General features: G+C 40.1%; 4 protein-coding genes and 1 pseudogene across 7 annotated transcripts in view; 1 reads left to right on the forward strand and 4 right to left on the reverse strand.

Moving 5' to 3' along the window:
* Nucleotides 1–9,790: 9,790 nt before the first annotated feature.
* On the reverse strand, nucleotides 9,791–11,427 carry LOC135698677 (uncharacterized). Its single transcript, XM_065218754.1, has 6 exons — nucleotides 11,171–11,427; nucleotides 10,980–11,110; nucleotides 10,789–10,912; nucleotides 10,581–10,723; nucleotides 10,141–10,531; nucleotides 9,791–10,081 (listed from the first exon to the last, which is right to left on the reverse strand). Exons 1-6 carry the CDS (start codon nucleotides 11,324–11,326, stop codon nucleotides 9,833–9,835), a joined length of 1,194 nt encoding a protein of 397 aa, XP_065074826.1. The 5' UTR covers nucleotides 11,327–11,427; the 3' UTR covers nucleotides 9,791–9,832.
* On the reverse strand, nucleotides 11,374–13,011 carry LOC135698676 (uncharacterized). Its single transcript, XM_065218753.1, has 6 exons — nucleotides 12,847–13,011; nucleotides 12,649–12,779; nucleotides 12,467–12,593; nucleotides 12,129–12,404; nucleotides 11,758–12,066; nucleotides 11,374–11,701 (listed from the first exon to the last, which is right to left on the reverse strand). The coding sequence occupies exons 1-6, from the start codon at nucleotides 13,000–13,002 to the stop codon at nucleotides 11,450–11,452; spliced, it is 1,251 nt and encodes a 416-aa protein (XP_065074825.1). The 5' UTR covers nucleotides 13,003–13,011; the 3' UTR covers nucleotides 11,374–11,449.
* Nucleotides 13,012–14,342: 1,331 nt separating this feature from the next.
* LOC135698795 (uncharacterized) lies at nucleotides 14,343–15,675 on the forward strand (annotated as a pseudogene).
* A 1,430-nt stretch (nucleotides 15,676–17,105) lies between these two features.
* Nucleotides 17,106–18,529, reverse strand: LOC135698796 (uncharacterized). Its single transcript, XM_065218930.1, has 3 exons — nucleotides 18,202–18,529; nucleotides 17,612–17,757; nucleotides 17,106–17,462 (listed from the first exon to the last, which is right to left on the reverse strand). The coding sequence occupies exons 1-3, from the start codon at nucleotides 18,527–18,529 to the stop codon at nucleotides 17,106–17,108; spliced, it is 831 nt and encodes a 276-aa protein (XP_065075002.1).
* Nucleotides 18,530–19,664: 1,135 nt separating this feature from the next.
* Lerp (lysosomal enzyme receptor protein) overlaps nucleotides 19,665–26,378 on the reverse strand; it is a 483,866-nt gene continuing 477,152 nt past the window's right edge. For 3 of the 4 annotated variants that reach the window (XM_065218874.1, XM_065218872.1, XM_065218873.1), the window contains one exon: nucleotides 19,665–20,358. In XM_065218874.1, coding sequence (XP_065074946.1) covers nucleotides 20,278–20,358 — 81 coding nt within the window. In that variant the 3' untranslated portion in view covers nucleotides 19,665–20,277. Of the gene's footprint in view, nucleotides 20,359–20,894; nucleotides 21,027–26,378 lie in introns of all 4 variants that reach the window. The other variant, XR_010517500.1, reaches the window with a different exon arrangement.

Genomic DNA, 26,378 nt, shown 5'->3' on the forward strand with positions numbered 1-26,378 from the left:
AGAACTAAATGAAATCTGAAATATCCGATAATATCAATAAAATCTGTTGTATGGACGTTAACAACAGCGGGCACCGAGCAATCCCATCAGATTTTAACCAAAACGCTGTGACAACGCGAGTAATTCGTAAAAGGAAGGCACCTTCTCACTTGAGTGATTACAAGATAATCAGTTTAACCAGCTACAATGAAATCAAAGTGTTAATAATAAATAATCATTTCCTTCGTACCTAATTCCAATGCATTTCTTCTTGGAGTAATAATCATTAAACTTTTTCACTAAGGCTGTGAACCATTTGCCGAGTTAAATTTAACTCGTGGTTAAAAGTGACATTTAGAAAGTTATTTTCTATATTCGAAAATCCCCGTGCTGTCGATCGACCGGTTTTCGAGCCACAGTTGTCAAAATTTAACTTCTTGTCTGTCAGAAGTAACCACGCTCGGATAGCAGGGTTAATCGATAACTTTCCATCTGTCAAATTTTAACCAAAAGTTACAATAATTCGCCAAATGGTTCAGAGCCTAAATCTGCCGAGTTGCTGAGTTACAGCTTTCGAGTCGACTTGTTTTGTTTCGATGAAGGATGGAAAAAATGACCGTTGAACCAATTGTAAAAAATTTTGTATGGTGCACGACCTGCATGACGCGCCATGGGTGCAGTAGTGCTACACGGCAAGAATTATATACCCATTTATGAGTTAAAATTTCACCCATTTCGACAGGTAAAACCGAGGGTAAAACGATAAGAAAAAGAAACCAAAAATCACCTCGATTATACTAAAGAGCCTGAATTTATAAAGAGACGACCTGTCAAAATTGGAACAATCGATTGTTTGTCAAAGTCATAGGAAAAGTCATTCCAATCGAGCAGAAGAACTGTCAAATAGATAAGATATCGCCTCTTTATAAATTCAGGCTCTTTAGATTATACCTACCAAAAAAGGGATCGTCTTCTACAATTTACCTACCGTTGCCAATAACGGATGAGCAAAACTACCCATACCATGGGTAGGAGCAATGAGGTATAGGAGAAGGTGGTGCATTTCGTAAAATGCACTTATACATATTAGTAATCCAAAAATAACGTAAATATAGCAAATATTGATAATCGCTACAGAATTAAAAAATATTGCAAACTAATTTTATTCTGAGGAAGGGAGATGTGTGGGTTGAATAGACTGCAGTGTAGCATGAGCTGAAGTTGGGCGAATCACCCTGCGAAGAGCTTTATGAGATTGTGTGAGTAAACCCTACACAGACTAATAGCGAATTTGTTTATTATTCAGTCCAACCTGGATCGGGTATCAAGATCGGCTCTGCTTGTTTTCTGACAAACGTCAATTTGATCGTTTGTTTTTAAAACCTACCTCAGGTTGAGGTTCGCACTGTCAAAAAGTTTGGTTTCGCATTGGGTTGGAACTGGTTCCAACCCCGTTAATAAACAAATTCGCTATAAGCATGCAATGACGTTTATATAAGGTCTGGACCAAAGGGCTTGTTAGTGAAATGTGCAAATGTTTAGTGGTGTTCGTATTTTATTGCAATGTTTATCTTTTTACACGAAACAGCTGTTGAAAGTGACGTATTTCTATCTGTTCGGAGATGTTCAGCAATGTTTACAACATTTTTGCTTCTAACACCAGCAAGCTGCCTGTTGGCCCAGACCTTATATAAACGTCATTGATCACACTTCGCTTTCCATCATCAGCGTTCGCAAAGGTAAGACGTGTTTCCGCATACCAGGCAGCGACAGCGCTGGGTGATTCCTAGGTGGCCATCGTAACTCCACAGTTGTACACTCAAAGGATTTTCAAATCTAACTAGATTAAAAGTTACGCTAAATCACAACTCTCCTTACCGACGCATAGCTTGGTATAAAGAGAGAGAATACTAACTTAGTATAAAACTGGTTTATACACTGGATAGTTTAAAATTGTGGTATTCTTCATATGTATATTATGCGATTATTCGCCAGATTCGATTATTTTTCAGTTTCATGTGGTTTGTTATGATTGAAAAACATAAACAAAAAGCTGGAGAGAGTGAACCGTATGGAGATACGTTTTTATTTTACACAGATCATCCGGTTCATCATTTTTTGCTTCATCGATTTTGTGGCGACGGCAGTTCGGCTCGCAGCTCGGTTCCCTCCAGTATGATCGCAGCTGGCGGATGTCGATAGAAGTCCGAAAATACCTGATAATAATTAAACATTTTGAATCAGACTCACCACCGTACCATAGAATATTCTCACCTTTCTCGATTCCCTCACCGGAACTCTTTTTTGTTCTCGATATCCCCATGATCAGCGGCAAAAGCATGAAATCCCACAGCGACAGTGATTCACTCCAAAGCAATGATGAATGACCAATGTTCTGCAAAATACTCGTACCTAATACCTTCGATGATCTTTTGCTGTAGATAGCCATACATCAGCATCTAAAATCATGGTGCTGCATTCAAATAAAATTTAACAAACACCTACTGCAGATTTTTTTCCACTTGAAGCTCAGATGAAAATACATGTTTGAGGCGGTTTATGGCGATTATTGACAAGAACTAAACAGAGAAACAAATTTCTATGCATAATCATGAACTATGACATGTTATTTATACTCATGCATAAAAACAAACCTGGAATAGATTACTTTTTAATCAAAGCTATGAATAAACAAAGCTAAATAAAATAATGAATAAATTTTAATCTATTTTAGATTAGTAATATTTTTGAGTGTAGAAGTTTGTTGTTTGCTCCAACTCTTGAGAGCAAATGCGAAAAGTTTGTCTGTTGTCACCCTAATAAAAATTGTATGGTTAATTTGCTTAACGACGTGTTCTGGGTATCATCCAAACAATTTATGGAATAGTTCAATGATTTGGTTATCGTTCGTTTATGGTTATTTTTTATTAGGGCAGCTTCAAGCAACAATTTAATTTATTTAATAAAAGGTTTCAACGTTTTCCCTATCATTCTACTCACAATTTTGGTGAACCAACTGCACTTAAATTAACGAGGTGAATCATCGGATTCCCTCAGTGTGGAATTTTGGTATTCGTAGACCTGATTTAGGTTAAGGCAAGATTAGCTCACTAGTTTTAAGCAATTCCACTTGCTTTTAGTGTTGTAGGTTAAGCACCGACAAACCGACATGAATGGCCATAGCAAGAACAATAAAATTTCTGACCAAAGCACACTACTGACATCTGGCTCCGTGTTCGCGGGAAATATGAAGCTAAGTCATGAACCCGCATGCAAAAGTTATGAATTGGTTCGTGTCTGATCTATTCTGGACAAATTATTTTTATCTAGATAAAAAAAATCCTATGGTTTTGACAATTCGGCCATTTAAGATTTGCGGACATAAGTCAAAATTAAGTGTCATGTCGGTTCGTCGGTGGGTTAAGCATAGCGATTAGGAAACTGTAAATGTATTCACTAGGTAAATTTTAGCGTTAATTCAATTATTAATTCAAGAAATTAGATGTATTTTGTATTGATCTTCATATGGTGTGCACTGTTCTATCTGTATTCTGTTTGTTTTGATTCGTCTCTTCACGTTTCGATGACACTTCTCGCGTCACTTTTCAAATAGACCAATGTAACATATACCATTTTGAGAAAATCGAAGTCGAAGTTGGACAGATTATTATTTTAACTGTTTAGAAACAATACATTTTGCAATACTATTTTTAATGTAGTCAGTGAATAATAACGTTGAAAGTTCAGTAGAAACTGTAAAATCACGATTTGAATTTCTTGCTACAATATAGCAAAAACCACATAAGACGTTTTGACTAGTCAAGTTGTTACATTGGACGATTTTTCTCAATGACATAATCAATTAGTGTTACATTGGACGATTTGTTCTACATGATACTAGATTCCCTTTCACAGATGTCATAGTAGAGTACCTAACTTTAGATTGGCCCCGCCTTTAGAAAATGAGCACCAATCATGTTAGGCAGTCCGAATGACCGAAGTAACAAACATGTACTCATCATTTCAAACTGTTGTAAGGTACAAACCTTAACTTTTTTCAATTTCAATTAGACATGCAAATTACGTTCCAACAAAACCGACCAAGTCATGACCAGACAAAACTATCCCACGACAATAAATTTCAAAAGACATTAACGTTAAGACCCGATCGACCCAAATTCACAAAATGCATGTTTGCAATCCGAGACGTACCCAACAATCCATTCTCACTGTAAAACAACATTTTCCAGAACCAATTTCCTAACACCAAAGACAACCATCATCATTTCACACTTGAGATTTCGAAAGGTTAATTTATTGCCTCAGAACGAACAAGTGACTATGACCATCCTAACTGCATACCTATCATATTCCCACCACACATGAAGAAACCAGAACGGTTGACAAAGAACGAAAACGTAAACGCTGACATCCACTCGAAGCACGCGACCGACGACAAACATTCCCACGGAATAGAAAACTCACCCACGCGACAATACAATTCTCCCTTTCGCGCGCATGAGCTTAAGCCCTCCGAGCGCACGAAAGAAAGATGCAAAATAACAACCAATTAGGATCGAGACCGATTACTCTCTCCGATACATATCCCTCTCCATTCATTAGAATGGTGAAGTACTAGATTATTTGAACAACACATTGTAAACATAAAAACCGTTTGGAATAAAGAAATTCACACAGTATAGACACAGTCTAGACACAGTTTAGAGACAGTTTAGAGACAGTCTAGAGAGAGTCTTGACAAAAGTCAAAACGGAGTTTATGATATCAGTGGATGATGACAAACCCCTAAAAAGGAGAACTCAGTGAAAAAGTAGTGAAGTTTGATGTGGCCAAATGGTGCCACAAATGGTGATAAGAAAATGTCCAAACTGTGCATTGGACTATTTTTGACCTATGATTATCTTAAATAAATGAAAGTAAATTTGGATGCAAATTCACATACAATGATAGAAGAGCAATAGTTTGTATCGCTTAACTCGATTTGTTTACATTTGTTATTATCTGTTTCTTTGGTAACAAAACACGTCGAAAACGACCCAGAAATCGTCGCCATAGGAATTTGTATGGCGATGATTGCTGCGTCGTTTTCGGCGTGTTTTGTTACCAAAGAAACCGATAATACATGGGTCTATTTGAAAAGTGACGCGAGACTTCTCCGTACACAATGTCAATTAGCGAGCTGAAGTGGTGTGCGATGGCGCCATTGAAGCATTAAGGGCTGAACACAATAGACCTTTTCGACGTTTAATCGTCTTTCTCTATCTAACACACATGGATGAATGAACGGTTTGTTTTCCCACTAATCTGTTTCCCTCTTGCTCGCACTCGTTCGATTTAAATGGTGCAGTAGTGTGCGCCGATTAAACGTCAAAAATCTCTAAATCTCTAGCATAGCGGCAATCGCAAATTTTTCAATACACTGAAATCCGTTTGACAACCCACAATGAGCGCGTTGCGGCAAAAGCGGCATTGTACTAAAACGCTTTTTTTTTAAATTTTGGAAAAACGCGGTGCGGTTGAGCGGCAGCCTGAGAAGTGATCAACATTTTCAGTTATATTTTTTTGTAATTTTGAGTTAACCAGAACCTTCAAGACGTGAACCAAATAATCATCCAAGGTCGTAGTATGTAATCAGAACCATGCATCCGGACATATTTTGGGTACCCCCAGGGAACTGGTCCGATTCTTCTTGAACCAACACCCACATCAAATTACATGATAATTCAATAATATAATTGATGGCCATATTAAGTACTGAAGACCACGTTCGCCAGATCTGAACATGTTCCGGATACCTCCGAAGAAGTGAAACAGGAACCTACATCCTCATGTGACACACCAAAATATATCAAAATATATAAGAAATCAAAAATAAGAACATTGGTGACCATATTAAGTACTCAGGACCACACTGGCCATACATGTTTTGGGTGCTCCCGGAGAGTTTCATAAATTTCCCGAAATTTTCCTGAGGCCAATCGAACTTTTCTGGAGTTCTCTGAAATTCCCTGAAATTCTCTTCAGAACTACTCTGAAGTCTCTCCTCAGAACTACTGTGAAGGTCTGCTCAGAACTACTCTGAAATTCTCATCAGAATTACTCTGAAGTTCTCATTAGAATTACTTTGAAATTCTCCTCAGAACTACTCTGAAGTTCTCCTTAGAACTAAGTTCTCGTCAGAACTACTCTGAAGTTCTCCAAAAAAACTACTCTAGATCTTCGATGAAGTTTTCAACATTTTTCTGAAATGTACGAAGTTGTCCGAATATTCTCTTGAAGACCTTTAAACTTTCTCGCTAGTCAATCAATACGAAACTAATGATTTCATATTGGCTCACTACTTGACTAGCCTATTGGTCCCAAGCAAACCCTAATAAAAATTGTATGGTTAATTTGCTTAAGGGCGTGTTCTGGGTATCATCCAAACCATTTGTGGAATAGTTTAATGATTTGGGTTATCGTTCGTTTATGGTTATTTTTTATTAGGGAATCGATTAACGTACCCAATTCTAGTCGAAATTCTAGTACTACACTATGTTTGTTTTGATTCGCTATGAAAGTTTGACAAATAAAATGAGGGGTTCGTGGATTTTCCTATGTTTCGAGGGGTGCATCGATTAGCTTGGGACCGAAGATAGTACCAGAGCTGAGCCAAAAACTTGAGCTCGTTTCTTCGGGACCTTCTGGTCTTAGAGTTACCTCTATGTATTTGCTCCCCAAGAAGTTATTTTATCTTCTCAATAAATTAGAGTTGTCTGGACTTCTGCGGGAGCTCTTCTCCGAAGCCATCAATATTTCCCCACGGTTAAAGGTACTTCTTCTTTTTTTAATTTAATGCAAATTCAGAGACGATCACTGAGTTTCGGAGAATTTCAAAGCCCTTGGATATTGATTTCAGATTGATTAATTATTCAGAAGACCTTCTACTAATTTTTCTTCACTATGTCAGCTGAATCAGAGATTAATCAAATAACAAATATCTCGAAACTGCAATCAAAATAATCCCGTTTACGTGGTTTGTTTACGTACAGCATGCAGCGGAAGAGGAAAAATAGATAGATTTTGCGCGCATTGTGGGTAGGAATGCGGCAAAACTAAGAGAAGAGGTGACAATACGGGGGCGAAAATGAACCACTTTTCCGTCAAAGCTCCTGATTGGCCGATTTCATGTGCGTAAGATAGAGATAGAAATAAAAGAGGAAGAAGCCAATTGTCACCTCTTCCTCTTAGTGGCAACACGGCAGCGATACCAACAATCAATACGAAACTAACGATTTTAAATTGGCTCACTACTTGACCAGCCTATTGGTCCCAAGCAAATCGATTAACGTACCCCATTCTAGTATAAATTCCAGTACTACACTATGTTTGTTTTGATTCGCTATGAAAGTTTGACAGATAAAATGAGGGGTACCAGAGCTGAGCCAAAAAGTTGAGCACATTTCTTCTGGACCTACTAGTCTTAGAGTTACCTCTATGGCGATACAGCGGTTAGCGAGATTTTAGTACATTGCGCGTTTGTCGATGCGCCGCTATGCCGTGATAGTTGCGTCGGGAACCTTCGATTCGGTTTACGGAGGAACCCACTTTGGCCACCACCAGATAGTTCTCCGAGCTGAGTTCTTGGTAAACAACAGATTGCGAGATGTTGTTGGCCACGTTGCTGATGTAGATGTCGATGGTGGCGTGAACACCGGATCGACTCAAACGGGCGAGAGTGACCGAACTCAAGATGTTGTACTGAGCTTCCTGTAGGTCATTGTACAGGATGGTGCCATTTTGGTTGCGCCGATGTTGGCGCTCAGGTCGCCAATGATGATGAAGTTTTCCCTCTGTCGTGCTAGCTTGACAGTATCTCTTCGTAGGTTTACCATAAAGGTAACTCTAAGACTAGTAGAGTAGTAGGTCCCGAAGAAACGTGCTCAACTTTTTTTCTTAGCTCTGCTACTATCTTCGGTCCCAAGCTAATCGATTCACCCCTCAAAACATAGGAAAATTCACGAACCCCTCATTTTATCTGTCAAACTTTCATAGCGAATCAAAATAAACATAGTGTAGTACTAGAATTTCGACTAGAATGGGGTACGTTAATCGATTTGCTTGGGACCGATAGGCTAGTCAAGTAGTGAGCCAATTTAAAATCGTTAGTTTCCACCGGTTCGATTTGCTGCCGACCCGTCCCTGATGTTGACTTGTTTGGGACAGTAAGCCGCAACGATGGTGATGAGGTCAACAGGAGTAGAAACTTCCACCCCTACGGTTTCAATCATCTTAAGCTGGAAGCTCGGCAGCAGCCGACATTAGACGGTCCTCCTTAGAGCAATGGCCACTCCTCCTCCCCCAAATCTGGTTTGATCCAGCCTCACAAGCCGGAAATCGGGAAATGAAGACGTTAATTTCGATGATCTTGCTCTTGAGTGAGCAAGCGTTCTAATTGATGGCTTCACGGTCCATACTTATTGATGAGGGATATGGCAGCCTGAAGCTGTTCTTTTCGGGTCCTGCAGGTGCTCATGATGACTTCTGTCACGAGTGTAACAAGTTCCGCCGTTGTAAGCAGAGCGTCTGCGTTCTAGATCGTTGGTGAAGGGGGAGCACCATCATGCTGCCACGATAGCCCCGGAGGTGGAGAGGAGTTGCCGCATATCACTGACGACTTGAGTTTGCCGGAGTGTTACGCACCCCAGCTGTTGGCGGGACTGATACATCAACAGCAAAACAAAAAATCAGTAAAGAAATATAGCTGAATGCTTTACTGATTTTCAGTAAAATTATGTCATTTTGACATAATTTGGAAATTCTGTAAGATTCAGCCGTATTATTTTGCTTTAAAGTTAGCTGATCTTCCATCAAGTCTAAAATCAGCAAACTTTTGCTGAATTTAAGCGATATAAGTTTGGTGTGAAGAGGACATCTGGGAAACATTCAGAATACTAGAGGAAACATTAGAGAAATTCTGAGGAAAGACTAGAACACTTCTGACGGAAGACCAGAAGAGTTCTGAAGGAAGTCCAGAGAATTTCGGAATAAAATTTCATATGACTCCTGAGGAAACATTTGAGGACTTCTAAGGGAACTCCAAAGGGTATTTGAAGGACGTCTGAAGGAAGCCTAGAGAGAAGTTTAGAAGACTTTTGGGAGAGTTTCTGATGGATTTTGAGATAAGTCTAGAGGACTTCTGAGAGATGCCAAGCTGGCTTTTGGGAGAAGCTTAGAAGTTTTTTTTTTTATTAAACGTTCAGGGGACTATTGCGATAATTCCATAGCATAGCAAGAGTAGATCAGAAGACTTTTGCGGAAAACCAGTGGTTTTCTAAGGGAAGTCCAGAAGATTTCTGAGGGAAGATCAGAGGATGAGGATCTGATGGATCTTCAGATGACGTCTGCACAAAATCCAGGTGACTTCAACAAGAATTTTAGAAGAAAGTTCAAAAGACTTCTGACGGAGTCCAAGGAACTTGTAAGGGAAATTCAGAAAACTTCAGAAGAAAATTAACTGACTTTCTGAGCAGATAAGTCAAGATGTTTTTTGAGTAGTTTTATGAACTTTTGAGAAGAATCATAGAGAAAATCAGAGAAATTCCAGAGGATTCATGAAGTGAGTCCATGGGATTACTGAAAGAAGAATCTTCCGATGACTTCGGAACAAATTCAAACATTGGATTTCATTGAAGATCGAGAAAAAATTAGAACATGACGTTACACTTCTAGACGACATCAGTTGTACACATCGAATTGTCATCCATACGTCAGCGACATCATAGTAAAGCGAAACAGTCATGTATTCAAATCTTGTCTTACGAGTTACAATTCCATGCAGTTGTCCCAATCCTTAGGAGGAGCCACCGTGTCCCATCATCCACCCGATCAGCGTCCGCCGCATGTTCAGGGTAAGATTTTTGGAGCAGAAATCCATCGCTTTGACGTGGAACGAGGGCGACAGGTGCGGATAAAAGGCGTAGATGTGTCCCAGATAGCCGAAGGATACGATTTGGGCCAGGAAGACGAACGGTAGCCGGGAGAATCTGAGCACCAGCGCTGGAAGGTTGGGTTTCGTTTTGATCCAATGTTCCCAGGAAATCTGTAAGCGTTCTGGAATTAGATGGATTTTAGTACAGCAACGAACGTGAAAATACTGACCTCAATCGCTTTGGTGAAGCCCAAAGTGAAGACTTGATATTTTGGGTACAGACAGTAGGCACTTCCGGCCAAGAATCCGGAGAGTGCAGGCCCAAACGAAGATCTATCCAGCTGGAAGTGCGTCAGTATGCAGTTAGTGCTTCTGTAGATACCAACGTAGAATGCCAGAAACAAAGCTAATTTAGTGTTCCAAATTTGCCTGAATTCTATCAAAAATTGAGATCGATTTGACATGAGGAGTGTAAATTTGGTGATCAAAGCACGTGCAGTTTCCAGAATCAATCCGATGGAGCCATATTTCAGAATTCCGTCCAGCAAATGGTTAGAGCAGGAGTTCCTGTGAGTGCACCCGCTTTTGGCTTCTTCTCGAGTAGCGGGGGGATTAATCAACCTAAAAACAATTACTGTGAGAAGTGTCAGTTTTAAAAACAGATTTGTACCAAAATTGTTTCACAACTCCGGTGTGCAGTTTGGCCACGATCATCGCACTAAAGAACATAAAGCTGAGCGTTCCGGCCGCTTTCGAGGTCCTCAGGTATCGAACGATGCCCAATCGACTCTTTCGAACCATTGTTTCCACCATCTATCAAAACAAACATCTTTGTACTAAACTTGTTCTAAAAATCTGAAAGTTCGATTCGATTCAACCATATTGAAGAATGTGATTCCCTGTAGGCGTAGGTGCTGCGGGGGAAGCCGGGGTCCCAGGGCGACTCCCAGTAGGCAGGGCCAAAACATCACGCCCCAGTAGTTGAGGTATCCGAGCAGGTTGCTTTGTTTACATTTGGTAATCGTTAGAAAGTTCCTGATTTTATGCAAATTTCCAATGAATTACTCACAAACAAGTACACTGGAAGGTCAGAGAGAGCGCCGCCTGGACATAGGTCGCCACCGAGATGTGCAGGTACTCCAGGAAGTGGTTCACCAGGTACGATCCGGTCAAACCGTCCGTTTTGACCAACGGGGGAAGCTGTGAAACATAAATCTCAGTTATCTTAATTTTGCGAACAAATTTTCATCAAATACTTACGATCAACAGCGGAATGTAGAACTTGAAACTTCCCGGTATGATCCGCTTCCACAAGTCGAAAAAGTACGATCGACAAGTTACGAACTCCGGATGCCAAAGGTCGCGGCAGGTCTTCCCGGCCGACACCTCGTAGAAGCACTTACTCAACGAAGACATGTTTACCGAAGAGGCATTCGAAGCAAACTGATTCCCAACCCGTGCACTTGGTTTTCCCCAATTTATTACTATTTTAGTACAAAATATTCAAATTTTCTCCACTCCCTTTCGATTCATAAATATTCAAGCCCGTTTCCACTCGAGCTCGAGCATCCAGCTGACCAGACGTCGCTTCATATTTTCGATCCGATTGCCGGAGCAGTAGTTCAGGGCTTTGTTGTTGAACGGTGGCGATAGGTGCGAGTGGAACAGGAGTGAGTGGTACATGTACCCGACGCCAATCATGTATGCTATGTGGAGAAAGGGAACGCGATTCAACCGGAATGCCCACGTCGGTAAATCCTTAGCCGTTTTGAACAGGTGATCCCAGGACATCTGCAATACGAAGATCAATTATCCCCATTCTAACTCAATCTGGTTGTAAATCTTACCTCAACAAACTTGGTAAATGCCAACGTAAACACCTGGTACTTGGGGTAGATGTAGTAGGACGTTCCGCACAGGAAGGCAGCGATCCGGTTGTTGACGGGGCGATCGTGGCCGTAGTGGCGACACAGAAGACACCCCGTTGCCCGGTAGATGGCAATGTATGCCGCTAAAAAGAGCATCAGTTTGAAGCTCAAGATCCGACCCAATCCGGGCATGAAATCACCGGGACGTTTGTAGAGCAGGGGAAACTTGGCGATCACTGCCCGCGCGAATTCGATGGTAAAACCGACGAAGGAGTACTTAAGGATACCCTGTTGGAAGGGGAGGAGTTCGATTGGCAAACTTTATTCCTTTTAGGTCAAACTATACTTACATCCAATAAGTACGCATCACACGACCGCTCGTGTGAGCACGCCTTGTGCCCGCAAGGATAGATTCGCCCCATGACTCGGCTGTCCTCCACCGAATCTAAAGCCACCTCCTTGACTTTCACCGGGTACATGATCCAGAACTGATTTACCGCTCCGTGCTGCAATATCTCCATGATCCTCGTATTGAAGATCATAAACAACAGAGTCCCAAACACTTTCGACTCCCGCAGCACTTCCACGAACCGAAACTTGCTCTTCTTCAGCACGACCTCCAACATCTGCATTTTTAGATAGCGAGTTATAAGTCATTTTCTAGTTAATAACGTAAGTAGGTACATACCATATTGAAGTAGGTGATTCCCTGCAGTCGCAGATGAGGCCGAGACAGGAACGGTGATATCAGTGCAGCACTGATGAACCCGGTAGCTCCCATTACCCAGTAGAACTTGTGGTGACCGAAAATTTTACTGAAACGGAAATTCTCTTCACAAGATCATTGGTTTAAAAAATTTTACAACTCACTAGAACCAACACTGCAGCGTCAATCCGATGATCGCAATGAGGTACGTTTTGTACGAAATCTCACTGTAGCTCAGCACGTGATCTCGCCAGTACTGTCGGGTGTAGCCACCGCCTTTCACCAGGGGAGGAATCTGATCGCGTTTGAAAATGAAAACAATCAGACATGGCTAACACTCGAAATAATCAAATAATTATTACCGCCAACAAGGGGAAATAGAGCTTGTAGCTGCCGGGCAGCAGACGGCAGGCATTTTCGACGAACGACGTCCAACAGGAGGCATACTCCGGATGGCAGAGGTCACGGCAGGTCTTCCCGGCGGTAACATCGTAGAAGTACTTGCTCAACTCGGCCATTGCTGCTGGTTGTTGATCGTACGGCGAATCCGGTGAAACTGAACGAAGTGGAATCGAATTTTATATTTTGGCTTGTGTGATTTTCGGCTGGAAGCTAATTTGCATTCGCGAGCAAGTCAAGGCGAATCGGTTTTGGCGGTAGAATTTTGTTTGAGGAAAATAAATTTAGAACAAGTAAATAGCGGAAACCGGCGTCTAAAGTTATGCGGAGCATGCTTTGAAGTCTCCATAACCTATTCCAAAATTCTTTACTAATCGGCTGCTGGATTTCCCAAACCTTTAAATCGATATATCTCCGTAAATATGGCTCTAATCGCGATTTGGGGGGTGTTCAGATGGTCGAAATTTCTATCCCCGGATTTCCCAGCATAAAATATTCCAAAATTATTTATATGTCGGCTGCTGCATTTCCCAAACCTTTAAATCGATATATCTCCGTAAATATGGCTCTAATCGCGATTTGGGGGGTGTTCAGAAGGTCGTAATTTTTATCGCCGGATTTCCCAGTATAAAATATTTGAAAATTCTCTACTAATCGGCTGCTGGATTTCCCAAACCTTTAAATCGATATATCTCCGTAAATATGGCTCTAATCGCGATTTAGGGGGTGTTCAGATGGTCGAAATTTTTATTCCCGGATTTCCCAGTATAAAATATTTGAAAATTCTTTACTAATCGGCTGCTGGATTTCCCAAAACTTTAAATCGATATATCTCCGTAAATATGGCTCTAATCGCGATTTGGGGGGTGTTCAGATGGTCGAAATTTTTATCCCCGGATTTCCCCGTATAAAATATTCCAAAATTCTTTATATATCGGCTGCTGGGTTTCCCAAAACTTTAAATCGATTTATCTCCGTAAATATGGCTCTAATCTAGACTAGTCTATTGGTCCCAAGCAAATCGATTAACGTACTCCAATCTAGTATAAATTCCAGTACTACACTATGTTTGTTTTGATTCGCAATGAAAGTTTGACAGATAAAATGAGGGGTTCGTGGATTTTCCTATGTTTCGAGGGGTGAATCGATTAGTTTGGGAACGAAGATAGTACCAGAGCTGAACCAAAAAGTTGAGCTCGTTTCTTCGGGACATTCTGGTCTTAAACCAAGCGCACTGGTGCGTTGTTAAACGCAATTTACTAGCCACCATCATAACACGACACCGCACCAGTTGCCAAACAGGTTGGGAAATAGAAACTTACCGTTTCGGTGAACAGTGGGTGTGCTGATTTGGCAACCCGATCCAACGTTGCTATTCGAAGAAACAAAACAAAACAAAGTGAAACGCCAAAAGGTTTCTACGAATCTCGAAGCTCGTCTAGCGGTAAAATTTGTTTTCAAGTGTTCTGTATTTAATTTGGCAGAAGTGAAACTAGTGCGAAAATGAGTGCGTCGAAGCCACGGGGAAAGAATTGGACCCATCTGGAAGACGAAGCGTTGTGTCGGGCATGGCTTGATGTGTCTCAGGACGCGATTGTTGGGACAAATCAAAAAGCCGAAAATCTGTACGGGAGAATTTACGAGAAATTCGTAGAAATTTGCACAGACAACAGCGTCACAGCACAGCCCACCCGGAACTACGAGCTCCAAGCGGCATAAAAGGCAGGTGGCATTTTATTAACAAATCCGTCAGCAAGTTTGCTGGCTGCATGGCACAAATAAATGCTCGCCAGCGAAGCGGTGCTTCCCCGGAAGACAATCTCAAAGAGGCGTTGACGCTGTATGCCACCAAAGAGAAAACACCGTTTGTCATGATGCACTGCTACAGGATTTTGGAAAATGTACCGAAGTGGCAGCAGTACCATATTCTGAAGGTATTTTTAATTTTTTATACTAGCAAACATCAACTTTAGGCCCTTGCACACGTGTGGAAAATCACACATCGCTACTACCGCGGCAGCGAAAACGAGATTTAGAAATACCTATTTTCATAAGATTCGACGCCCACGCAAACGCGGCTGCGTTACCGTGTTTTTAAAAGTGCATCAACTGATTTGAATTAGGATATTTTAAACCGCACTCGCGTTACCAATACGGTACTACTGCATGATGTGTCGGAAGTGTGCAGTGGGCTTTAAACCTTTAGAACTATTACAGCAAATCATTTGTTGCATTTCCATTTTATTTTGCAGGTGCCAGCCGTGAAGCGCTCGATTGAACAAGTCTCAAACGACGGAGTTGAAGAAATTGACCTAGTCGAAGTAGGAAAATCCTCCACGGGAATCAGCAATGCAATTGATCGGCCCAGGGGAAGAAATGCTAGTAAAATTCAGAAAGTTAATCGCTCGGAAACACTTGAACTCGCCAAAGCCGGTAAACTATTAGCTGAGGCTGCCAATACAAGGGCAAACGACGGTATCCAACGGACTAAGGCGCTCAAGAGAATCGCGAATCACTCGATCATGTCGGTTGATTTTAGCGAGTTGAGTGATGTTGCCAAGCAATACTATATGCTGGAGCAGCGTCGTATTCTGGAGGAAACATACCAAGAAGTGGCGCATGCTTCTGAAGAATCCACTATGGAACTCACGGATGCGATGTATGTTACTGAAGATCACATCGGGGAAGACAATGACAACCCCGAGGAAAATGATGAGAATTATCATTATGATAGCTATGGTGAAGAAGATGAAATGCAGGAGTTAGAAGTTCTTGATCCTATTAGTGAGTAATTCATTAATAATTTGCACTGATCAAGAGGACTAATTTTAACGTGTTAAAATTTGTTGTTTTATTTTATTGAATACTACTATCGGAATATGTTAATTGTATTTTTTAACATATTTAAAATAAACAAAATAATTAAATACATTGCCTGAAGTTGAAAAAATTATAATTTAAATTTTTGAGGATTGTTTAGAATTCTTAAAGGCTCTTGATTGGGATTCCTGGGGAACCTTGGTTAATAATTTATGACAAATCATTCTGGCAGGGGAAACCACATTCACTCGTTTTGATGGATATTAAACATATAGGGAGGTTTTAATCAGCTTGTTTGTTCAACAAATATATGGTTTTTTTTATAACATTAGTTGATTTCATTTTGATCGAGAAACAACAGAACAAACATGAGAACTAAAAAGTACAGACTCTTATTGTAGGGTAATTTGAAGAGATAACTTCCTGGTGTCTCCTGAAAAGTTATTAAACAGAAAATTTTCCACCTTTTGGGAACATTTAGCATCCGGAAAGTCACGAGTCTGATCCTCCGGAAGACCCGGAAAATCCGTAAAAGTGGTCAATTCATGAAACTAATCCAAGAGCTTCGCGGTTTTTTCGAAACCGCTTATAGATGTCTTATCAGAATTAATTCGGAGTTTTGACCTGAATATGGATCCAGAGGACCACGGGATGGTCCTCCGGAAGATCCGGAACATCCGTGAAAGTGGTCAATTCATGAATCTGATCCTAGAGCTCAGCGGATTTTTCGAAATCACTCCTAGACGTCTTATCAGAATGAATTTGGAGTTGTGACCAGAATATAGACTCTGAGGACCACGTAACTGAAACTGATCCTGTGGTTTTTTTCGAAACCACTCATAGACGTCTTTTCAAAATGAATTCGGAGTTGTGACTGGAATATGGACCCTGAATATCACGGAATGGACCTCTGGATGATCTGGAACATCCAAATACGTGGTGAATTGACTGATTCTAGAACTAGATTTTTTCGAAACTATGTATGGAAGTCTTATCAACATGAATTCGGAGATGTGAGCAGAAAATGGTCCCTGGGATCCACGGGATAGTACTCCGGAAGATCTGGAACATCTGTCGCGATGTATGTATGTATGTCACGAATTAATATAGAGGCAAAGAGAAATTGTGTTCATGTAGTGCAAAATATGTAAGTGTTTGTGGAGCTTACCTTCAATGACGTAAAACTCCACGTTTTTCATGTCATTTTTTTATTGTACCATGTCTCCCTCTGGACTAAGTATCCCCACCCTCGCCTGCATTAAGGTCTAGCTCAAAGGACTAATACATTAACATCTTGATGATGAAGTCTGTTGGTTTGGACGGGCTAGATTACAGAATTTATTGTTTAAAGAAAAATATAACAGGTAAGTTCAAAAGATATAAGACGAACAAGCCTCGTTTATTATTGCTCATCTCCCTTCAGTTTCCAAAGGTGTTCAGTCAAGTCGTTTTGTAGCTGGTTATGAAGAAATGTATCATGAACTTTCTCGAAACGTGCTAGAAATGCTCCAAAGACTACTTCACCCGTCGATAGAACAGGATTGGTATTGGCCGAGGTGTCTCCATCAAATGGCGTTGAACAATCTCGCTGATCTTCAATAATCATATTGTGGAGAATAATGCAAGTGCGCATGATTGATCCCAACTCTTCCTTATTCCAGAGTCTGGCAGGGTTTTTAATAATTTCAAATCGACTAGTCAGTACTCCAAACGTGCGTTCTATATCTTTTCTCGCGGATTCCTGCATTTCAGCGAAGTGCTATGTTGAAAAGAAACAATAAATTAAAAAATGAAATATTAGCAATGAAAATTTAACACCCATATTCTCGTTTTCGTTCGAATCGTTTTTCCACACAAAAAAAATGGTATACGGTTCGAACGAAAGCAAGAATATGTATATCTACATACCTTTCGTTTATTGCCAACGGGTGATGGAATCGTTTGAACCAACGTGGACAATGGTGGATAAATTCCATCGGCTAGGTAGTATCCTGTGTTGTAGATGTGACCGTTAATTACATACTTCACAGGAGGAGCTTTTCCACTGTAAATATTGGAAAACAACGTAGATCTTTCCAGCACGTTAATATCATTATTAGATCCAGGTATTCCAAAAAGTGCATGCCAAATCCATAGATCCTGGGATGCCACCACTTCAAGGATGATGGTCGGTTTCTTTTCTTTTCCTTTATATTGGCCTGCCCAAGCCGTAGGGCAATTTTTCCATCTCCAGTGAGTACAGTCCAGGGAACCCAGCATTCCTGGAAAGCCCCGCTCTTCTCCGATACGCAACAACCTCTGAAGATCCTCACGGGTTGGAGAACGCAGATATTTTTCACCAAAGATGCTATTTACTGTCTGGCAGAATTCCCGAAGACAATTTCGTGCAGTTGACTCTCCCATCCGAACATATTCGTCGATAGCATCCGATGGAGATCCATACGCCAACTGTCGGATTGCTGCCGTGCATTTTTGTAGGTTTGTCAATCCACACTTTCCTGTTGCATCTGGCTTTTGGATGAAATATTCGTTCCGCTCCAATGCTTTCGCAATACGCAAGAACAAATACCTACGCATACGAAAGCGTCTTCGGAACTGTTCGCTCGTATATACTGGTTCTTCTGCAAAATAGTCGTCGAATAGCCGTCGAGCTCCTTCCTCCGCAAACCTGTTTATATTTGGTCGTTTTCCAGGACGAGATCCTCTATGTTTTTCCCCTGATTCTGCTGCTGCCGTTGAAAGTGCATGAACCATTACCTGCTGGGCGAATACAAGTTCGTCGAATTCATCGTCACTCGAGTCCACAAAAATTTTAGAATCATCCATTGCAATCAAATATTTACTACACTTTAAGCTGAACAATGCATTAGGTCCTAAGTAACATTGACCGATTCTCTTCGTCGACTTTCTTTTTGTATCACCACGACCATGTAAAAACATTCACAGCTATTTCCAGCACACAGATCGATAAAAAAAACATCTAATACGACAAATTCAGCAAGAAACGGTTCTGTGCTCAAGTTATTAACGAAAGAGAAAGTCGACGAAGAGAATCGATCAATGCTACTTAAAACATAATGCAGTTCAGCTTGAATTGTTATTATCGTTTGTTTTTACTACGATGCGAAGTAACTAGATTGACAACCAGCGGTGTGGAAACAGAGAGGTACTTTGGAAACCCTTTTATCAACGACCGGTGCAAAAATGGGTAGTTAAATATAATAGCAACGCCTTGCGTACTCATAATAGACACGCATTTACTTATGCACTGGTGCGCTTGGTCTTAGAGTTACCTCTATGGTACATGTATGTCAATGTCAATCATGTATGTCAACGGATCTATCAGATATCCCAGGGTAGAAGCAATCAGTAGGCGTTGTTACCATAGAGGTAACTCTAAGACCACTGGGTCCCGAAGAAAATCATTATTATTTTTGGCTCACTCAGTACCAGAACAACGGTCCCAAGCAGTCCCAAGCTATTTCACTCACCCCTGCATGTTCTGCATGAATCCACACACCCCTGATGTTATCTGTCAAACTTTCATAGCGAATCAAAACAAACATAGTGTAGTAATAGAATTTCAACTAGAATAGGGTACGTTAATCGTTTGCTTGGGACCAATAGGCTACTAAAGTGGTGAGCCAATTTAAAATCGTTAGTTTCGTATTGATTGTTGTTGTTACTGTTTAGAAACACATCAAAATCTGAAAGAAATCGTTCAATAAATTATTCAGTTTGTAAACTTACCTCAGCACAATAATGAATGACGAAATCAGTTTCTCATTCACGCCGGAGGATCTCATCTACTGGTGCTTCCCGTGGACTCTACCGATTCGCACGTTTTACCACCATTATCCAACGACGCCAATTCAGCATCAGCGTCAGCCTTCGGCGCCAAAAATCCCTCATCATCGAAGACTACGAAACGGATGCGGTCATCAGCGATAAATAAAATCCCTTTTCTAGACTATTAAATAGATTATTATCTCTTTCTGTTTACATTGTCTTTTTTTTTCCTCTAGAAGATTAAAGCGTATGTTGTAAAATAGTTGACTTTCTTCTTTGTTTCCTATCAAATTTCCTACACAGCTTTTCAAGTACCGTATGCATCCCGTTTTCCTAGAAGACTTTCCTGATTTCACTCGAAAAAATTACCCTTAACATTACTAATTCAGTACAAAAGCTACTCATTTGGGAACGAAAACCGCCCTCACTTGATTTCCTCTCTATTTTTAAGTAACACAAATTGAGCCGGGCTCGGAAGAACTTCTAAAAATCCTAACCTAATCCTAAAATGAAAAATTAAATCTAGGAAAAAAAAACTGAAATCATTTGATTAAGTTAATTTGACTAATTGATCACTGCGGACTCCATTCCGGCACCTTTCTTCGATTTGGGTTGCTTCCTTCATCACTCCGTTGTTCATTGTTTTCTTTTTCTGCTCTAACGTTCGTTGAGTAAACAATTATTGTGGCTCCACAAATTCTTTTTAAGGCTTGAACATGTAAAATGTAGGTATGGGTGTGTGTGTGTAAAAGTTTCTTGGATTTAGGTAGTAAAATGTAGTGGTTCTAAATCAACATTTCATCGTCACTTTCGGAGAGCGTTCCGGTTGGGTTCATCAACAGGTTTCCCTCATCGTTGGAGCGGACCTAATGTGGAAAAATAGATTTTGTTTTCAATATTTTTGAGTGAATGACGTTTACAAAAATACATTTCATTAATTTCGACAACAATCGTAATAAAATGTGTACGGTTATTAACGACGTGTTCAGGGTGTAATCCAAACCACTTGTGGGATAGTTCTATCATTTGGGTTAACGTTCGGGTATGTTTTTTTTTATTAGGGAAGTTATGAGTTGATTATTGCTATGAGATTGCGGTCACCATTTTGCTAGAATTACGATTAGTTTGGGTTAGTTCGAGGACAACATATCAAGAAGACAGAAGACTACAGCTCAAAGGTAAAAGAAACACGAATTTGATAGCAAAGACTCCAACCGCAATTGAGAGGATTGCATATCGGATATGTAGTCCCAAGAAGCACAAATTCATAGAATTATGTCGGGTAAACTTCTTTACAACCAAAACCAGTCATTCAAAGGTTGCTTGGATTCTAGAAGAGCTGCCAGTCTTCTTGGTATGATGAACGGTTAGTTTGAAGGTGAAAATAAAGTAACAGAATGACCTTTGGTTTGCAGGCTACATAAAGTGTGTCAAACGGAACGCGTGAACGGAAATGATAAACGGCAGCACAAACGGGGGTGTGAAAAAAGTAACAGCAACGAAAAGACTACTAAAAATCATCTGCCAGACTGTCCTAGAAGGATAGAAAAAAAAAACATAAAGCATATAAATAGGCATTGTACAAAAAGCGGTGTTTAAAAGCTGGAGGTGGTTGAAAACGCTGAAGACTACACGCAACGAAATTTAATTATTTTATTTAGGGGCTGTTTATTAAATACGTAGAAACATTTTTTTGGATTTTTGAACCCCCCCTCCCCTCCGTAGATAATTGTCCTTACACAAAAACTTAATTTTGTATGGGCCGTGGATAATTGACAACCCCCCCCCCCTAAACTGTTAACGTAGTTTATGGACAGCCCCTTATGTGTTTCAATTATGATTCGGATGGCGCCTTCACTGTGCAAAAAACTGAGGATACCACAGTGTTACGGCTAGGGATCGACCAGGACCCTACGTTGTGTTCCGTTGGACAAAGTAGAAGCAACAATCAATACGAAACTAACGATTTCAAATTGGCTCACTACTGGACTAGCCTATTGGTCCCAAGCAAACCATTAACGTACCCCATTCTAGTCGAAATTCTACTACTGCACAATGTTTGTTTTGATTCGCTATGAAAGTTTGACAGATAAAATGAGGGGTTAGTGGATTTTCCTATGTTTCGAGGGGTGAATCGATTAGCTCGGGACCGAAGAGAGTACCAGAGCTGAGTCAAAAAGTTGAGCACGTTATTTCGGGACCTTCTAGTCTTAGAGTTACCTCTATAGTAGAAGCATAGAGGTAACTCTAAGACCAGAAGGTCCCGAATAAACGAGGTCAACTTTTTGGCTCAGCTCTGGTACTAACTTCGGTCCCAAGCTAATCGATGCACCCCTCGAAACATAGGTAAATCCACGAACCCCTCATTTGATCTGTCAAACTTTCATAGCGAATCAAAACAAACATATTGTAGTACTGGAATTTATACTAGAATGTTTGCATTTCCTCACCGTTTTTGGCTACCCATCAATCGATAAATAGTCGATGGCTCTTTCCGGTAATTCCTAGGGAATCGAGAAATATTTTTTAAACATTATTTAACTTCCGGAAGTTTTAATTCATTTTTAAGTTTCATCCAACTTTCCCTGGAATTTTCTTCCACCTTACCTTGGAAGCTTCTTTAGCCTTCGCTCGAATGATTCTTTCATCTTGCTATTCAGATTTTTATTGCGGATCCACACTAGCTGCAGGAACATTTAACATTTAATTCCAGACTTTTGTGTAAGTTTCGATAAATTAAATACAGTTTCATTAACTTCTGTTAATATTTGAAAACCCGGAAATTTAAGAAAAGTCCAGTGAACTCCAGTGAACTTAAGGAAACATCATAAATATTTTGGAAACTTCACAAATCCAAAGAACTTCAAGGAAATTTAATGGTCTTCAGAAACTTTAGTAAAGCTCAGAGAACATCAGGACAGATCAATTAATTTCAATGAAATTGCTGAAATTATAAAGGAGTTCCGAGAAACTCAGGCAATTTCCGAAAACTTTAGCAATGTCCTGAGGGGCTCATGCAAATTTAGGAAACGTAAGGGAAGTTACCTGAACATTAGAACATTTTGAGAACATTTTATGGAAAGTTCTATGCCTTTTAATGGCAGTGTCGATAACTTTTAAAAGTTAAAAAATCGTGAAGATCAGAGAACTTCAATGCTGATGTTACAATAAATTCAAGAAAATTGTGAGAACACTTAGAAGATTTCGTAATCTTCAAGAAAGTCCAGATACCTTCAAAGATGATTAAAGATATTTCGGTAGTCTTATTATTATCAGGGAAGTCCCGAGCGCTTCGAGGATGACCAGAGAACTTCAAAACAGCTCCTAGTTTCAGGAAAATTACTAGAACTTTTAAGGAATTTCGAGAAATTGTGGAATATTTCAGGAATGTTCCGAAAACTTCAGAGAAATTGCGGAGTCTTTGAGGATGCTTTATGAATATCAGGAAAATTTTCTGGATCATTAGAATATCCCCCTCTTTATCCGGAATTATGTCCTTGTTTCTTTCGACTGTTCCGTTAGCGTTCTGGCTTCCGACTTTCTTCAGATGTTTCTTCCAGTCTACCTTAAGAAGTTACTTCACACTGAGAAAAGTAAACTTTATCTAAGCGCATAACTCTTACTCCGTTTCGTTTTGTGTTTGCCTCAATGTGAATGTGTTTTCATAAAGCTGTGCAATCGATCTCCTGAATGTGATAAGGTGTAAAGTTTGCCCTTGGCGCTCAATGTGTGAGGTAATAACAAGAATGTCTACCTTCTTTGAAACTTTTACTTCGAATTGTCGTGTTAATTTACGGTAAAATCAATAAAATAGCTCATTTCCATACAATTTACTAACTAGCTACCTACCAAGAGAGTAAACTACCTTGTCTCTCACAATTCTCTCTAGCACGGACTAAATCTCTCAACATGCCATTTATTTTGATAGCACGCGATTTGAGATTTTCCTCTCACAGACTACAGAATAGGGCACCTGGCATTGAAGACGTTGTTGGAACCGTTATTCATGCACGTAGGTCATTCCGCACACCAATCTTGGGCCAACTTTTTTCTCAGTGCGCCGCAAGTGTGCCGATTGTGCCTGCTGTCCCGGTCATACAGCAAGCTGCGGTTGTTTGTAAAATACGTATATTATGGTATATTTAGCAATCTTATATTTCTGACAGCTTGAATGTTTTGGATGGAGGATTGTAATGTTCAAAAAAGAAAATATTATCGAAAAATACTAAGTACACTGATAAAATTGATCATATCAGGCATAAAATTTGATAACGGCACAAAAGTATTTGTAAACAAACTTTCTAAGGCCCTTAACACGCGAACCAAAGTACGCTCACGCAAACCAACAACACCATCGGATAGGGGCAACTATCACCTTTCGGAAAGTGGTATTGGTTTGAGTGGGCGTACTGTGGTTCACGTGTAAAGGGCAGTAGAAAGTTTGTTAACAAATGCTTTTGTGCCGTTATCAAATGTTATGCCTGATATTTCGTTTATGTGTCACACAAATAGATTTTTGTAATTTGATTTCGCAAATGAAATTTATGTGTGAGACACATAATTGTTTTCATTCGACCTTCAATAAATATTATGTGTGGTCACACATAAACATTAAAGCTAGTGACAGATGAATTCAATGTGCCGATTCATATTTTATATTGTTTGGATATATTATTTTCAAATGCCCGGAAAATATTTTCTATACGATATTAAACTCGATCTAAATCAATCCAAAATACCAATTTTTTTTTATTTATGTCAATTTATTCTCGAGTTTCGAGTAAGGAACGTACTGGATGCCCTTTAAATAGCAGTTAATAATTAGGATAATAGCTAGCGTTTTCGGTGGCCCTGTTCTGGAAGTTGAACCTTGTCCTGATAAAGGCGCTGATTGCACAGCTTACTCGTTCCTTTAATGCAGTACTCAACAATTCGTCCAAGCCAACGTACACAACAAACAAATTCGGACCTTATTGCTATCGTGGATGAAGCTATCTTTCATCTCCTGCCTTGCGTCCTGTTGTAGCAGCTGTTTCCTTTAAAATACAGATCACATTACATTACCTGATCTTTTTGTAAATTTCTTCATATTTACCATTAAAATAATCAACACAAACAAACCCGAATCTACGATTGCAACTTTCACACACCAGTTCGGTCTCCATTTTCCAATTCACCGATTCCGTCGGGTGTATTTTATGTGTGTACACCGTGTACACACATATTTTTTTGCAATGTCCCATTACATATGACGTTTATGTGAGACACACATACCTGACATATGCAAAAAACATGATGTTTATGTGTAGCTTATACAATTTATGTGTGGAACATTTTATTAAAGTTATGTGTGAAATCACATAAATAAAATCTTTGCTGTTTTATCAGTGTAGGAAGGAGCAACTGCCGTCGGACGTATGAGATGATAAAATGTTCCCATAAATGTGGATGTGGTTACTAAAGATTATACTCGAAAAAAATTCAACACTTTCTTTTGTGTATAACTTTTTATTGCACGGGTAAAAATTGATGAAATTTTTAATAAAGCTAGTTAAGAGTGTAATATTCACATGTGCAAAATCTCATCACAATCTGTCAAGTGTTTATCGAGATGGGTTCCAAGCAAGAATTACTTCGACTAAAAATTATTGGAGCGGTCGTTGAAAATCCAGTTCAGTCCCACAGGTTGATCGCGAAACAGTTTGTAATCGAAAATTCGACCGTGTCCCGTGTGGTAAAATCGTTCAAGGAGACCCAGACGACCCAGCGGCGAGCTGGCAGCGGAAGAAAGGTGAGGTATTACTTCAAGCACAATCCGAACCACAATCCACTTAATTAATTTTGGTATCCATGACAGATACGTATTTCGACTACAATGTGCAGTCTTCATCAGTGTCAGTGGAATTAAATGGAAGATAAACCCTTTTGCTGTTTTATTTAGCATTCCGCTAACAACCCAATTTCATTACTTCATTATGATGGCTACCAAGCCTTTGGGGATTTTCCTTATTAGAGAGTTGTATAGATTTTTCTCCTTTAGCTTACTTAAATCTTTGGTTTTTATTAGTTAGGTGGGTTCCGATTCAACACATTGTAGTTTCATTTTTATACCTATGATCTTGACTTTTTTACCTAGGGGATGAGTACTTAAGGGGTTAGATTTTGATAAGTTCTTTAGTGGGAATGACACTGATGAAGACTGCACATTGTAGTCGAAATACGTATCTGTCATGGATACCAAAATTAATTAAGTGGAATTAAATGGAAGATAAACCCTTTTGCTGTTTTACAGAAAATGTGTCGACTACCGTGACCGCTTACAAGACTGAACAGAATACGGTGGCCAAATCCCACGCCAGGAAGCTGAACCGCGAGTGCTTGGTGCAGCCGAAATGCATCGTAATGGACGACGAGACGTACATTAAAGCGGACGACAAGAAGATCCCCGACCAGGAGTTTTAAGTCGACAAATCCCGCCTGGATGTTCCGGAAGAAGAAAGTTGAGAAATTTGCCAAGAAGTATTTAGTGTGGCCAAATATATAAAGAAGAATGCCTCCAGAAGCGCCTGCTGTCCTTCCTCCGGTTCTACGAAGGCTACACTCTGTTTGGCCGGATCTGGCATGTTGCCATTACGCGAAACCGGTATTGGACTGGTACGAAGCCAACGATGTTGTTTTTGTGCCGAAGGAGGCAAATCCGCCAAACTCGCCAGAACTGAGCCCAATAGAAAAATTCTGGGCAAGCTCCGGAAAATAGGGAAGGTCTTCAAAAACTACAAGGATTTGAAGAAAGAGTGGATGAAAGTGTGTAAGAAAGATGGCGCAAGTGTTGCACAGGATTTGGTAGCGTTAAGTCCAAGGTACGGGCATTTAGCCTAGTAGAGGA

Source organism: Ochlerotatus camptorhynchus, unplaced genomic scaffold, assembly GCF_037179485.1.
Source record: "Ochlerotatus camptorhynchus isolate MF236.1 unplaced genomic scaffold, CSIRO-AGI_Acam_v1.1 ptg000094l, whole genome shotgun sequence".
NCBI classification, from domain to species: Eukaryota; Metazoa; Arthropoda; class Insecta; order Diptera; family Culicidae; genus Ochlerotatus; species Ochlerotatus camptorhynchus.

Coding starts and splice junctions, on each gene's coding strand:
- LOC135698677 (XM_065218754.1), bottom strand. CDS start 11,326: ATGTCTTCGTTGAGTAAGTGCTTCTACGAGGTGTCGGCCGGGAAGACC. Junction 10,913..10,979: donor ACCTTCCAGTGTACTTGTTT/GTGAGTAATTCA, acceptor ATGTAAACAAAG/CAACCTGCTCGGATACCTCA. Junction 10,532..10,580: donor GGAGTTGTGAAACAATTTTG/GTACAAATCTGT, acceptor AATTGTTTTTAG/GTTGATTAATCCCCCCGCTA.
- LOC135698676 (XM_065218753.1), bottom strand. CDS start 13,002: ATGGCCGAGTTGAGCAAGTACTTCTACGATGTTACCGCCGGGAAGACC. Junction 12,405..12,466: donor GAATCACCTACTTCAATATG/GTATGTACCTAC, acceptor CTAAAAATGCAG/ATGTTGGAGGTCGTGCTGAA. Junction 12,067..12,128: donor GTGATGCGTACTTATTGGAT/GTAAGTATAGTT, acceptor CCCTTCCAACAG/GGTATCCTTAAGTACTCCTT.
- LOC135698796 (XM_065218930.1), bottom strand. CDS start 18,529: ATGGATGATTCTAAAATTTTTGTGGACTCGAGTGACGATGAATTCGAC. Junction 17,758..18,201: donor CCAAAAGCCAGATGCAACAG/GAAAGTGTGGAT, acceptor CGTTGTTTTCCA/ATATTTACAGTGGAAAAGCT. Junction 17,463..17,611: donor CCGTTGGCAATAAACGAAAG/GTATGTAGATAT, acceptor TTTTCAACATAG/CACTTCGCTGAAATGCAGGA.